Source organism: Ambystoma mexicanum, chromosome 11 (genome assembly GCF_040938575.1).
Source record: "Ambystoma mexicanum isolate Mex_15411 chromosome 11, UKY_AmexF1_1, whole genome shotgun sequence".
In the NCBI taxonomy this organism is placed as follows: domain Eukaryota; kingdom Metazoa; phylum Chordata; class Amphibia; order Caudata; family Ambystomatidae; genus Ambystoma; species Ambystoma mexicanum.
This window is the reverse complement of record NC_090934.1, coordinates 174,313,230-174,328,778: the sequence shown is the minus strand read 5'-3', so window position 1 is coordinate 174,328,778 and position 15,549 is coordinate 174,313,230. Positions and strand designations below refer to the sequence as shown.

The 15,549-nt window shown below is 50.0% G+C and overlaps 1 protein-coding gene across 3 annotated transcripts in view; it reads right to left on the bottom strand.

The window, feature by feature from the left end:
* The window catches only part of MAN1C1 (mannosidase alpha class 1C member 1), a 321,546-nt gene that overhangs the window by 75,659 nt on the left and 230,338 nt on the right, over positions 1-15,549 (bottom strand). For all 3 annotated transcript variants that reach the window (XM_069622732.1, XM_069622733.1, XM_069622734.1), the window contains one exon: positions 3,454-3,569. In XM_069622732.1, coding sequence (XP_069478833.1) covers positions 3,454-3,569 — 116 coding nt within the window. The remainder of the gene's footprint in view (positions 1-3,453; positions 3,570-15,549) is intronic.

Genomic DNA, 15,549 nt, shown 5'->3' with positions numbered 1-15,549 from the left:
TAGGCTTGTTACTGAGGGAATGCATGCATGAGACTTGTGGCGTGCCTTTCTGGTCTCCACCAGATTCTTGGGTGATTAGCCCTCTCGGCATCTCACTCCGATCCTCGGCCAGTTCCGATGCTTCTTTGGCTGGTTACTGGGGGAATAAATGCATGAGACTTGCTGCATCCCTCTCTGGTCTCCACCAGAGTTTTGGGTGATTAAGCCTCCCGGTATCGCATTCGGAACCCTCAGCAGCTTCCTTGGCTCCCTTGGCTAGTTACTAGGGGAATAAATGCATGAAATATGCAGCGTCCCTCTCTGGTCTCTATCAGGGTCTTCACTGATTCGGCCCCCCCGGCGTCTCACTCAAATCCTCACCAGTTCCCTAGACTCCTTTGGCAGGTTACTGGTGGAATACATGCATGAGACTTGCGGCGTTCCTTCTCTTATCTCCACCAGAGTCTTGGATGATTTCGCCTTTTGGTGTCTCACCCGGATCCTCAGCAGCTTCCTAGGCTGGTTACTGAGGGAATGCATGCATGAGACTTGTGGCGTGCCTTTCTGTTCTCCACCAGATTCTTGGGTGATTAGCCCTCTCGGCATCTCACTCGGATCCTCGGCCGTTCCGATGCTTCTTTGGCTGGTTACTGGGGGAATAAATGCATGAGACTTGCTGTGTCCCTCTCTGGTCTCCACCAGAGTTTTGGGTGATTAAGCCTCCCGGTATCGCATTCGGAACCCTCAGCAGCTTCCTTGGCTCCCTTGGCTAGTTACTAGGGGAATAAATGCATGAGATATGCAGCGTCCCTCTCTGGTCTCTATCAGGGTCTTCACTGATTCGGCCCCCCCGGCGTCTCACTCGAATCTTCACCAGTTTCCTAGACTCCTTTGGCAGGTTACTGGTAGAATACATGCATGAGACTTGCGGCGTTCCTCTCTGGTCTCCACCACAGTCTTGGGTGATCAGGCCTCCCGGCACCTCACTCGGACCCTCAGAAGCTTCCTAGACTCCTTTGGCCAGTTACTGGCGGAATGCATTCATGCGACTGCGGGCGTCCCTCTCTTATCTCTACCAGAGTTTTCGGTGATTAGGCCTCTTCAGGGCTCATTTGGGTCCTCAGCAGCTTAAAATGCTCCTCTTGGCTGGTTACTGGAGAATACATCCATGAGACCTGCAGCTTCCCTCTCTGGTCTCCACCAGAGTCTTTGGTGATTAGGCCTCCCGGCACCTCACTCGGACCCTCAGCAGCTTCCTAGACTCCTTTGGCTAGTTACTGGCGGAATGCTTTCATGTGACTGCAGGCGTCCCTCTCTTATCTCCACCAGAGTCTTGGGTGATTAGCCCTCTCGGCACCTCACTCGGATCCTCGGCCGGTTCCTATGCTTCTTTTGCTGGTTACTGGGGGAATAAATGCATGAAACTTGCAGCTTCCCTCTCTGGTCTCCACCAGAGTCTTGGGTGATTAGGCCTCCCGGCACCTCACTCGGACCCTCAGCAGCTTCCTAGACTCCTTTGGCTGGTTACAGGGGGGGAAACCCTGCATGAACCTCTTAGAATTTCAATATGATAGCCAGCAGCGGGTCAGACTCCTCAGCATCATCTCACATCAGGGAGCTGGATGCTTCAGCATCGCATCCTCCACCCTGAAGGCGTCTCTCCTGCTGCAGCGTCCCGCTCTGCTTAAATGTACACCCTAACGCACTTTTGCACGATTCACTCTTCATTCCCAACATGCTTGGGCTGCAGCGGCGGACCTATTCACCTAGAAGAAAACTTGAGTGCAACCTCTGTCATCCTGCTTGCCTGCAGCACCTCGTTGCCAGCAAACGAACCTTTGGTGAAAAACCAGAAAAACCAGCACTTTCAGTGGTGAACTTTGACTTTTCCAACATCCAAAGTTTTGGCAGCCAGCCAGTGTTTGGGCGCAACAGATTTCTAACCACAGATATGGGCTTCCATGATCGGGTGATCTTCAGCATACGGGGCCCAGGTTTAGCTTTTTAGAGTAACGCGGTATCAGACCATACCCTGCTCAGCCTTTTGCATTCAATCCTATGAAAGTCGGAGCACCACTCTATTTATTTATTTATTTATTACATTTATGTAGCACTCAAACCCGGAGGTATCACAGCGCTTGAACAAAGCCAGTGGGAGAGTCAATGTAACATGGTGCGAGTTAGTCCGTTTGGAAGCCTACTTTACTAAGCCGGCCTCCAAAAACCACCCCAGGACACTGACCACCAGTTATGGTATCTGCAGAAATGTGGACATTGCCAGTGACCCTAAACGGTAAGTACATGCCCTCTGAACAAAGAGTCTCTCATATAAGTGTACCTTTCTGTAATCTGCACAACACCGCAGATTGCTACAGAAGATAAAGTACTTTTTGTCCTAACATTCCTTACTGAAGGCAATATGTGTGGGATACACTGTACCTTAACCACCACATTGACTTTCTCAGAGCCACCAGTGACTACTCACCCACATCTACCTCTCAGCGGCCCCTGGAAAGCTTGTGGGAAGCCCTGATGCCCCCCACGCCCCTGCCAAGCTCTCTCCTGCCTTGAACACAGTAAGGCAAGCAACCATCCTAACACCAAGAGAACGGGCAGGTGGAGGCCCGCCACACTGGCCACAAGCTGGCAGCTCGAGACACTGCCCGGCAGCTGCAGGCTGCCACGTGGCGATCAGGGTAATACCCCCACCTGAGCCCTTCCGCCAGGCTTATTACTGATTCTGCATAGTCCAATTTCTAAGATGTGTATGGACTGCACACTGCAGCGTAGTCCTACGGAGATGGAGCAGGCACCTGGCAGAAGTGCTGCGTCTGTAAGGTCACACAAGTCAGGCTGTTTTGGGGCTCATTCCAACTATGGCGGTGCGTGAATAAATTGGTGGTAGCTGAATTACTGCCACTTTTCCCACACCGCCATGCTACGAATATGGCCCTGGAGTGGAGGATTTACCTCCAGCATCATGCTGGAGGTAAATCCTCCCACTGGAAATTGACAGAATTACTGCAGCAGTAATTCCACCAAAAATGCCACATGGAGTCAATGAACCCTCAAAAAATGGGGATTAACTCCGCCAAAACTGCTAGCAATCCATTGGTAATCCCTCCAGACCAAGTGGCGGTAACGGTAATTCTGTCGGTGGTATTCTGACGGATTTACCGCCGGACTACCGCCTTTTAGTGTGATGGTTGCATAAGATAGCAATTAAATCTTTACATGTGATTCATCATAGTGGCAAACAGCTGTTTCATTGTGGGACAATTAATAATGTATCTGACGCGAAGCTAACACCTTATTCACTACGAAAATGATTATTGACTTTGAGTCTAAAATACCTGTTGAAATGTCAGGTGCTCCTTACCTCCAACGCGTCATACGCGTAACACCTTATTCACTACAAAAACGATTATTGACTTTGAGTCTAAAATACCTGTTGAAATGTCAGGTGCTCCTTACCTCCAACGCGTCATAGTACATGAGTTTCGCTTCATGGTCCCTCCGCGCGGACATCAGCCAAGATTTGATCAAATATTCATAGAAGCTGTCGCCGAGCCCTCCGACGGAGACATGGTCTGCGAGGCCACCCACAAAGATAAAGAAAGGAGTGCAAGGGGTTAACAACCTCCAAAATAGCCTTGCGGGATCGCTGCAAACTCAATGAACGGATCATGCTTCCTGCAGAAGGAGGGTGCGCCTGTGGCATGGGGCAAGACTGCACGTTGCTGGATGAAATCCTGGCATCGTGAACTCTGCCTTTCATCCTTCTGAGGTCGAGAAATGCAGCACCATTACAATGGGTGAGGACAGATATTACATTATGATTGCTTCATAAAATCCTGTTATTATATGATGTGTTCTTTAAATAAAAATATTTGCCCCCCAAATTGTGGTACTGAAATTGCTCTCTGGTTAAGTACTACTCCCCCTCTTATTAATGGGGGCCCTACAACCACCCCCCGGACCCTCCTCCCGCATATAGTCAGGGACGTTTCATGCCTTTTCCTTACTGCGCTAGCTGACTGTGCCCCTCCTGTTTTTCGGGGCATTCTCGTATTTTAAAACAAACGGCACGCTTTTCATTTTCCAAGTTTAAAAAAACACGATATTGCTCTTTTTTTCTTCTAGAAAACACATAGTACCCCCAACCTGCATGAACCAAATCACCAAAACGTAGCCACTTTTTTTGAGTCGCCTCTTGCACAAAGAAAACTGGAACACTATAGGAAAACAAGCATAATATCACTTTTCTACATAGCGCTTCAGGCGGGATTCTGCCAGCCTCTCTAAGCATTTAAATTGCGGACATTGTTATCCAATGTATTTGGTACTAGGCCGTTTCTATTCGGATCGTGCACCGCTCAGAACAGTTTTTTTTTATGTTCGTCTATATCTTCTGCGTGATGTCATTAGTGAAGTCATTATTCATGATGACATCTGGGATGTCATCAGTTACGTCATCGCAACCAGGTCACCCAGTGTAAATACGAGAATGAAAGACGTATCAGGCACTGCTTTGACTTTATTCCAAGTGAACGTGGGCGATATCCCAGTAACCCAAATTCTGGAACATTTGCCTGGAGTGGCAAATGGTTATGTCATTTTCTGGCTCGGCGCAGATGTTCTCACTAATCCGGTGCTTACAGACTTGGCCAGAATGCAATTTAGTACTTTTATCTCTGTAGATTAAAGCGCTGTGCAGAGGAACGCTTTTGTTATTAAACCTTAGCATGAGTTTATCACTGGGATGCAAGAACCTGTGGGCGTCGTTATGTACATACAGGGTGTGACTGAAATATTTGAACTCTAACCCGGAAACTACTCTAGTGCAGGGGTGCGACTGTGAAATGCACGGATGAGAACACACCTGGAAATTGCAAAATATTTGAACCCTAACCCGGAAACTACTCTAGTGCAGGGGTGTGCCTGTGAAATGCAGGGATGAGAACACACATGGAAATTGCAAGATATTTGAACTCTCACCCGGAAACTACACTAGTGCAGGGGTGTGACTGTGAAATGCAGGAATGAGAACACTTGTGCCCCCCACGCCACCAGACTTGCTAGATACCATCCGCCCCTCTCCTCTCTGCCACCCTACACAGCTGAACCCTCCCCTGTGTCTCTGTTGTTACCTCTGAAAAGCACTGCGTTATGCATCTGTACTGTTTATACCTCTGGAAAGGGCTCCGTTGCTTCTCGAACCTAGGTCCGCACTCAATAAATACGATAGCATACCATTTAGACTCACTCTAACCCGACAACTATTCAAATGCAGGGGTGTGACTATGAAATGCAGGAATAAAAACACATACGGAAAGGACAGAGTGTTTGCACCTGCACACAGAATCTACTCTAGTGCAGGCGTCTGACTGTGGCGTGCAGGAATGAGAAGATGCGTGGAAAGGACACACATTTAGAAATTGCACCTTAAATCTGCTCTAGTGCAGGAATCTGATTGTGGCGTGCCCGAGTGAGAACACACGCAGCCAACACAAAATATTATACCTTGCACAATGAATCTGCTCTAGTGCAGGGTCTGATGGTGGCGTGCCCGAGTGAGAACACGCGTACCCACGCGTAAAATACTATATCCTGCGCAATGCATCTGCTCTAGTGCAGGCGTCTGACTGTGGCATGCCCAAGTGAGAACATGCATGGCCAGCACAAAATATTATACCTTGCACAATGAATCTGCTCTAGTGCAGGGGTCTGACTGTGGCGTGCCCAAGTGAGAACACGCGTAGCACGCACAAAATATTATACCCTGCACAATGAATCTGCTCTAGTGCAGGGGTCTGACAGTGGCGTGCCCGAGTGAGAACATGCATGGCCAGCACAAAATATGATACCTTGCACAATGAATCTGCTCTAGTGCAGGGGTCTGACTGTGGCGTGCCCGAGTGAGAACACGCGTAGCAAGCACAAAATATTATACCCTGCACAATGAATCTGCTCTAGTGCATGGGTCTGACAGTGGCGTGCCCGAGTGAGAACACACGTACTCAGCACAAAATACTATATCCTGCACAATGAATCTGCTCTAGTGCAGGGGTCTGACAGTGGCGTGCCCGTGAGAGAACATGTGCAGCAAGCACAAAATATTATACCTTGCACAATGAATCTGCTCTAGTGCAGGGGGTCTGACTGTGGCGTGCCCGAGTGAGAACATGCATGGCCAGCACAAATTATTATACCTTGCACAATGAATCTGCACTAGTGCAGGGGTCTGACTGTGGCGTGCCCGAGTGAGAACACGCGTAGCAAGCACAAAATATTATACCCTGCACAATGAATCTGCTCTAGTGCATGGGTCTGACAGTGGCGTGCCCGAGTGAGAACACACGTACCCAGCACAAAATACTATATCCTGCACAATGAATCTGCTCTAGTGCAGGGGTCTGACAGTGGCGTGCCCGTGAGAGAACATGTGCAGCAAGCACAAAATATTATACCTTGCACAATGAATCTGCTCTAGTGCAGGGGTCTGACTGTGGCGTGCCCGAGTGAGAACATGCATGGCCAGCACAAATTATTATACCTTGCACAATGAATCTGCTCTAGTGCAGGGGTCTGACTGTGGCGTGCCCGAGTGAGAACATTCGTAGCAAGCACAAAATATTATACCCTGCACAATGAATCTGCTCTAGTGCATGGGTCTGACAGTGGCGTGCCCGAGTGAGAACACACGTACCCAGCACAAAATACTATATACTGCACAATGAATCTGCTCTAGTGCAGGGGTCTGACAGTGGCGTGCCCGTGAGAGAACATGTGCAGCAAGCACAAAATATTATACCTTGCACAATGAATCTGCTCTAGTGCAGGGGTCTGACTGTGGCGTGCCCGAGTGAGAACATGCATGGCCAGCACAAATTATTATACCTTGCACAATGAATCTGCTCTAGTGCAGGGGTCTGACTGTGGCGTGCCCGAGTGAGAACACACGTAGCAAGCACAAAATATTATACCCTGCACAATGAATCTGCTCTAGTGCATGGGTCTGACAGTGGCGTGCCCGAGTGAGAACACACATACCCAGCACAAAATACTATATACTGCACAATGAATCTGCTCTAGTGCAGGGGTCTGACAGTGGCGTGCCCGTGAGAGAACATGTGCAGCAAGCACAAAATATTATACCTTGCACAATGAATCTGCTCTAGTGCAGGGGTCTGACTGTGGCGTGCCCGAGTGAGAACATGCATGGCCAGCACAAATTATTATACCTTGCACAATGAATCTGCTCTAGTGCAGGGGTCTGACTGTGGCGTGCCCGAGTGAGAACACGCGTAGCAAGCACAAAATATTATACCCTGCACAATGAATCTGCACTAGTGCAGGGTCTGACGGTGGTGTGCAGGAATGAGAAGTTGCGTGGAAAGGACACACATTTAGAAACTGCATCTTGAATCTTCTCAAGTGCAGGGGTCTGACGGTGGTGTGCAGGAATGAGAAGATGCGTGGAAAGGACACACATTTAGAAACTGCGCAATGAACCTGCTCTAGTGCAGGGGTCTGACTGTGGAGTGCCTTTAGAACCTGCACAATGAACCTGCTGTAGTGCAGGGTCCGACTGTGGCGTGCAGGAATGAGAAGTTGCGTGGAAAGGACACACATTTAGAAACTGCACAATGAACCTGCTCTAGTCCAAGGGTGCGACCTAAGTGAATGAGAAGACGTGTGGCAGGAACAAAAAGGTAGAGCCTGTGCTTTGAATCGGCCCAGTACACTCTTCGTACTAAAAGAAAAACACTAATTCCCAAAACGGCATGGGCGTGGGGATATGGCAAACAGAACTTTCAGGGCACCCAGACAATCGGGGATTGGGTAGGGACTATAAAGGTCTATTGGCTTAAGTTTACAAGCAGTAGCGGGGGACTCATTCAGACTAAAAACAATTCAGAGAATGTTAGTATTTGTGTCAGGGACACAGACATGTGATCTCTATATTTCACTGCCCAGTGATCAGCGATTCAAGGAAAATGTATATACTTTACAAAGTCAGTTGCCAGGGAGTGGCCAAGATTGTGTGAGAGGAGGGCACCCAATCACCAGAGGGGTCTTAAACGGTGTTCGGTCAAACATTTTAAAGACAGAGCCTGTTACCAGGGATGTAGCCAAGAAGGTTTCTGGAAGGATAGGACCAGGCGATTGGAACATGCCATCCTGGGCAGCAAAACGTTCCACTGGTAGGCATGGAACGAGTGAGGCTGTTACTGCTCCCGACGACTTCTGTCTTATTGTTAGGTGTGACAAAGTCCCCTGTATGGCGCTAGTGGTATCCAATGCGATGACAGAGGGGGCCACGGACACCCCCAGGCTATCGGATAATGGATCAGAGAGAGGCATGGTGAGGATTCCCCCAATCATCCTCAGTAAATCCCAGTCAGCGGGAGGGGGGCGTGCACATGCAGCGACCAACCACACCACTCCTGCCATGCAAGGCCCAGGGTCTTGGACGGTACGGTAGCTAGACACAGTGCTGGCCCTTTAGCACTATTCCTCCTGCCATGCAAGGCCCAGGGTCTTGGACTGTAGCTGGACACAGTGCTGGCCCTTTAGCAGTATTCCTCCTGCCATGCAAGGCCCAGGGTCTTGGACTGTAGCTGGACACAGTGCTGGCCCTTTAGCACTATTCCTCCTGCCATGCAAGGCCCAGGGTCTTGGACGGTAGCTGGACACAGTGCTGGCCCTTTAGCACTATTCCTCCTGCCATGCAAGGCCCAGGGTCTTGGACGGTAGCTGGACACAGTGCTGGCCCTTTAGCACTATTCCTCCTGCCATGCAAGGCCCAGGGTCTTGGACGGTAGCTGGACACAGTGCTGGCCCTTTAGCACTATTCCTCCTGCCATGCAAGGCCCAGGGTCTTGGACGGTAGCTGGACACAGTGCTGGCCCTTTAGCACTATTCCTCCTGCCATGCAAGGCCCAGGGTCTTGGACGGTAGCTGGACACAGTGCTGGCCCTTTAGCACTATTCCTCCTGCCATGCAAGGCCCAGGGTCTTGGACGGTAGCTGGACACAGTGCTGGCCCTTTAGCACTATTCCTCCTGCCATGCAAGGCCCAGGGTCTTGGACGGTAGCTGGACACAGTGCTGGCCCTTTAGCACTATTCCTCCTGCCATGCAAGGCCCAGGGTCTTGGACGGTAGCTGGACACAGTGCTGGCCCTTTAGCACTATTCCTCCTGCCATGCAAGGCCCAGGGTCTTGGACGGTAGCTGGACACAGTGCTGGCCCTTTAGCACTATTCCTCCTGCCATGCAAGGCCCAGGGTCTTGGACGGTAGCTGGACACAGTGCTGGCCCTTTAGCACTATTCCTCCTGCCATGCAAGGCCCAGGGTCTTGGACGGTAGCTGGACACAGTGCTGGCCCTTTAGCACTATTCCTCCTGCCATGCAAGGCCCAGGGTCTTGGACGGTAGCTGGACACAGTGCTGGCCCTTTAGCACCATTCCTCCTGCCATGCAAGGCCCAGGGTATTGGACTGTAGCTGGACACAGTACTGGCCCTTTAGCACCATTCCTCCTGTCATGCAAGGCCCAGGGTCTTGGACTGTAGCTAGACACAGTACTGGCCCTTTAGCACTATTCCTGCGGTCATATAATGCACGAGGTCTAGCACTGAGTGTATAAACAGCCCTGTCCCTTTAAGAACCATTCCTCAAGCTGTGCAATGTCCAAGAACTTGTACTGCTAGTACCACCTTTCCCCAATTTAAATAAGCATGCAAGGAAAAACATCCCACACATGTTCATATGTACTAATTTTACTATGGCAGAGTCGCACTCCCTTCTGTCTGCTGTAGTCAAAGCGTGATCTCATGAATGCACAGTCAGGTGGGCAGCTAGAATCAAAGATGGTGGACCAGCCTTTTGAAGCTGCCTCCTCTGGATCTCACACACCGGAACACCCGCGAGAGTAGAAACACTTGGAAGGAACCAATTCCTTCCTAAAGGTTACCATCGGCTCTAGGTGCAAACCATCAACTGAAAAACAAGACGGGGGGGAGAGGGGGTCTAGTGTGACTGAGTCAGCCCCTGTTTGGAGTAAGGGTGCGCAGCGCAAGGCAGGAGTTTGGAGACACGTTGGAGAGTGAGTAAGGAGTTTAGAAGGAGAGTGGGAGATGACAGGAGGAGATAAGGTATTAGGAGGTTGGTTTGAGGTATCGAGAGGAGGTTGGTTTGAGACCATAGGGAGAGGTTGAAGGGGGGTGGGAGGGAGGGCTAGCAAAGACATATCCAGCAAGATCAGGCAGGATTCAAGGGACATAGTTCACACTTCACCCAAGACTGACCGTCGAACAGGAATATTGTCTGACAAAAAGGCATGTTGTATTGGCATAATTCTAATAGCAGACCCCAAACACGACCTGTGCAACAAAGTTTAGGAAATGTTCTATTGTCTTCACCAAACTGTCCAGCGTCTACTAATGATGAGCAGCAAGCGCCAAAAGGAAGTGTGGGAAATTGCGTGTAAGATTCTGCTTCATTGGCACAGACACTCTTCATGATTAGAGGAAAAGAAATGAACAACAATGAGACATTGACTATCTGTTGGCCATCTGCGTGGCTCTTAGCAAATGATTGTTTTGTCGATTATGTTGGCAATGTGCAGGGGTGTTGCTAGGTCTGGAAAAGATCCGGGGCATACGCTAATGTCGCGACTGTCGGGACTCCGGGCTAGCTAGCCTTTTGGTTGCATCTTCTGAGCTTCTATCTGGGGCTACAACCAAAAGACCTGGGGCCATAGCCCCCTTAGAAACCCCCCTGCATCGGCTCTAGCAATGTGGCTACTACCTCAATACTTACCATAGAACTATGCAGCATTTTTTGGCCACATTGGAGGTCATTACAACATTGGAGGTAGCCATGCCGCTATTTGCGGCATGGCTACCCCCATTCCGGGTACCTGGTCCGGGTTCCTGGAGTGGGGAAATACTGGGTCATTCCGACCTTGGAGGGCCCGGTATTTCCCCATTCCAGGAACCCATCCCCATTCGAGCCCCCATAGGGCTCAATGGGAATGGGGAGCATGCTAACAACGGGCTTGTTAATGACGGGCCCGTTGTTAGCATGCTGATCTGCTCGCGGGACCCGCTAAGGACGCCTGGTAAAACCAGGCGTCCTTAGCGGGTTCCGCGAGGAGATCTCTTAATGAGGCGGTAGGGGGTTAACGGGGCCGGCAGCTCTACCGGCCCCATTAACCCCCCACCGCCAGGCTCTTAATGACCCCATTGTGTTTCTGCTCTCATGACTGGAAAAGCAGTGTATGGTCTTTGTTTGGTAAATATAATTCACTTTGTCGGCCATATTGTATTCCTTAAAGGGAAAAGAACCGTGGACAGCTTGTGTGAGCCCACAATATATGCTCTTACTGCATCCTATGTAGCACACACAATGCTGTGTACGAGCCCAAGTTCCAGATAAGGCTGGTTATAGGCCCCTTCTCCCCACATTAGCAAGGAACAGCATCCGTAACTCAACCCACCATGCTGCATATAGGTTAGGAATCCACTCCCAAAGTTCAGATTATTATTATATTATTTATTGAGCGCGGACATAGCTTCGGGAAGCAACAGAGCGCTTTACAATCATAGGGGGATAACACAGCGAGGCAAGCAGAGATAAACGAAGCGGGACACAAACAACAAGGGTGGGCGGGCACTTGGCAGGGGAGGAGAAGGAGAGGAGAAGATCACAGCCTCAGGTAGGGTGGGGATTGGAGGGTTTGTGGTCCTAGGTGTTAGGGAAGAGCCATTCCCTGAAGAGGAAGGTCTTCAGCTTTTTCCTGAACTGTACAAGCGATCGCAAGAGTCGGATGTCAGCAACGAGGAGGTTCCAGAGTCATGGGGCGTAGACAGAGAAGGCCTGTCTTCCGGTTCTTTCCTTCCTGCATCGGCAGAGTTCACGTCTGCCCATGTCCTTTCTACTGGTGGATTGAAGGCTCCAGAGATGCTGAGTTTCTCAGTGAGGTAACTCGGGGACTTCAGGGTGACAGTCTTATAGATGATGCTTCATGATTTGAAGTTGATTTGGGCTCGCAGTTCGATGAGGGTCGGAGTGATGTTGTTGAATTTTCGGAGTTTGGTGTGAATTGTTCATCTTCTTAGCTTAGGTGGGAAAGGTACACTAGCTGCTAGGTGCCTTGTCGGATATTTGGGCAGGGAAACCAGAGCACTTTGTCTAGAAAAGTAGCAAATAGTGGTATAACGGTTGCCCTAGTGCTGAGAACATAATACACTGTATCAAAGTGGTCTGCAGCCTTTGGTGCTCCAGATGTTTTGGACTAGAACCCCCATGACCCCACACCATTGACTTTGCTGGCTAGGGTTTATGGGAGTTGTAGTTCCAAACCAGCTACATATACTGTACTTATAATCAGTTCCAGAGGGAAAAGAAAAAGAGAAAAACATAAAGAGCGGTTTCATGGTAACTAGTGGCAGTGATACTAAAAGAGGGATCATTGGAAAAGGCAGGATGGCAGAAAAGTGTATCCTACGGCACTGGAAGTATATATCAGCCCCAACTTTCACAGACAGGCTGAGAGATTTGATATATACTAGCGAGAGGGTAGAAACTTTTGTTGGCATGGTAACCGCGGCTAGCAGGCCCAAGGACATTTGGAACCCACTGTGGATACACTTGGCCCGATCAGAACAACTGGATATTGATAAACACCAGGGCTCATTGGTGGGTGGGGTTTGAGGGTCTACTATGGGCGATAGTGAATTGCAGATATGTAGAGTTATATGGGGGTCTATGTCTAAGCTTACTATGCTGTGCCCTTCATCAGGCCTATCCTATTGTCAATTGTATGGTGTCTGTCTATCAAGTTCACAATAAAGTTTTTAAAAAAGAAGAAAAAAAAGGAAAACAGCCTGTCCACTAACTAAACACATTACCTCCACATCCACACTTCCTCGTCCCAGTACTAACTTCATGAGGCCCCTGCCTCCGACACAGGACCTTCTTTTATTTCTTTTAATCCCTATAACTTCTCCTCCATAACCACGTCACTTAGTTTGAATTTTTCTTGCCTGCGGCAGGTTGGGCTTTTTTTTTTGTCCCGGCGCGGGGCGCTGGGGAACGATTGCTGGCCCCATGGTAGGGCTGTGTGGCGGAGCCTTCGGCTCCCTCAGGTGCGGCAATACTCCCGGGTTCCCTGCAGGGCTCGGGACCTGGTTTAGTCAGGTTGCCTTGCCTGGTTTCTGCAGTGCTGTGGCCGGCGCAGGGCATCGCGGTCTGGGTCCATGGAATCAGACCCGAGTTGAGGTAATGAGTTTGGGGGCATGTTTTTGCTGTCGTATGGCCGTGCTTGCACAGGCGGCTGTGCACAGCTTGTCAGCTCCCTTTGTTTGATCTCCACGTTGCTCCTGAGGCGGGTGGGCTTTGCCTCTGATCCTGCGAGCAGTGTTGCCATAGGAATTAATTGTTGTTATTCCTATTGGTTGTTGTTCTTTCTGGCCTCTATTTGAATGTGGGAGAGGCAAGTTGGCAATTGGCTGTATGTGGAGCCTTGATTCAGTGTACTGTGGACTGTAGTGGTGAAGCAGGCCTTCTTTGGTCACTGTTTTTGGAAATACTTGACATGGGTAAACATTCTGCAAAGAGCAGGCATCTGGTCCTGTCTTCTTCTTCTTCATCTTCCTCTTCACCTGAGTTATATACAAAGAGAAAGAAGAAGGCTAAGTGTATTTCCCTGAACAGAAAGGAGTAAATGAAGCTACTTAAGCATCATGGAGGGAGTGGCGCATATGCACATGGACACAAGCACAGGCGCCTGTCTTCCTTGTCTTCCTCGTCCTCCTCTTCTTCTGGCACTGAGTCCTCTGCCTCTTCATGTACCTCATCAGCTGATGCGGAAGGGAAGTATCTGGACAGAGAGGGAGTGGAGGAGGTGCTTGCTCAAGTTGGGGATCGCGTGGGCTTGATGGGGTTTTTGGAGCCCCTTGGTACCGGTGGAGGGGCCTGACCCTTCTATTAGCCAGAATAGGCATACCCCTAGGATGGGGTTGCCATTGGTTTCTGATATCCGGGATAAAATCCTTCGGGAATGGCATGACCCCGAGAGGATTGTAATGCCCCGCTTCATGTCCAAACTTTACCCATTAAAAGGGGGTGAGACTTTGCTGTCTGATCCAGTTGAAGTTGACGATATCCTCGCACGCCTGGTAGGTCGATCCTCTATGTCGGCCGAGGAGGCGGCTGTCCGGGATCCAGTGGATCGCTGGGTTAATTCCAGCTTTAAGAAGGTTAATGCGAGGGCACATCTGGCCCTTAGGGCAAAAGTCTACGGTTCCTACATGGCTGAAACGGTGTTGAATGGTTTCAGAAAATTGAAAAAGTCTGTCGACGGAGGTTCTGATTGTGCCCCTTTGCTATCAGACATGCAAAGACAGGTTGAACTTTTGTCCGATCTAGCTTTTGATGTGGTGCATGATTCGGCCATGGCCTTGGGGGCTGGCGTGTCTGCCTGGAGGCATGTGCATCTGAGGGATTGGAAAACTGATGGTTCTCAGAAGGCTGCTGCTCTGAAACATCCTTTCAATGGGTCCAAACTGTTTTGGGGATTCCCTTGAGGACAAGGTGCATAAAGATTTTAGGGCGGACAAACATGCTGACAAATTGTGATGCAAGCCTCCTTCGACGGCCAAGAAGTCTTCCTCTAGTGCTGGTGCGGTGACCAGCAGGTCTTTCCCTGGTTCCTCATCACATTCTTTTCAGAGAGCAACGAGGGTCAGGGTCCTCCACGCTCCTGGCGTCGTGGTCCGGTACCTAAGTCCTGACGGTTTGGACACGATTCCTGGGTGCTGGACACAGTTCGGAGGGGTTATTGAGTACATTTCCTGTCTCCTCCTTTCCAGGATTGCATGGTTCGGACTGTGGTTCCCAGGTCACGGATCAAGAGGTTGGCCATGGAAAACGCTCTCTCCAAATTGTTGAAAGCAGCGATCATGCCCGTTCCTCTCACTGTTCGGGGTCAGGGTTTCTACACACGAGTATTCCTGGTCCCCAAACCCTCGGGAAGTATCACCCAATTTTGGACCTCAAAGCCTTGAACTGCTTTGTCCGGAAGGAACACTTCAAAATGGAGATTTTACAGAACATTCTTCCAATGTTGTTCAAGGGGGATTGGATGGCATCTCTGGATCTCCAGGATGCTTATCACCACGTGGCTCTCCGCCCCTGGCACATGAAGTTTTTTCGCTTTGCAGTGGGATCCCAACATTTTCAGTTCAGTGTGCTCCCGTTCTGGCTGCGATCAGCCCCCAGAGTGTTCACCAAGCTGGTGGCTCCCCTGGTGGTGCATTTACATCTGTGGGGCATTCAGATTTTTCCCTTCCTGGACGATTGGTTGATCAAAGCATCCTGCTGGCAGACTGTCATGACACATCTCTGATTGGTCTGCCAGGCAGCACTGGGGTTTCCTGGTGAACTGACAGAAGTCTCAGCTGGATCCTTCTCAGGATCTAGTTTTCATCAGGGCACAGCTTTGCACCAGGATGGGGCGGGTGTTCCTGTCCCTAGAGAGGGTCCGTCGCTTGCTGGCTGTT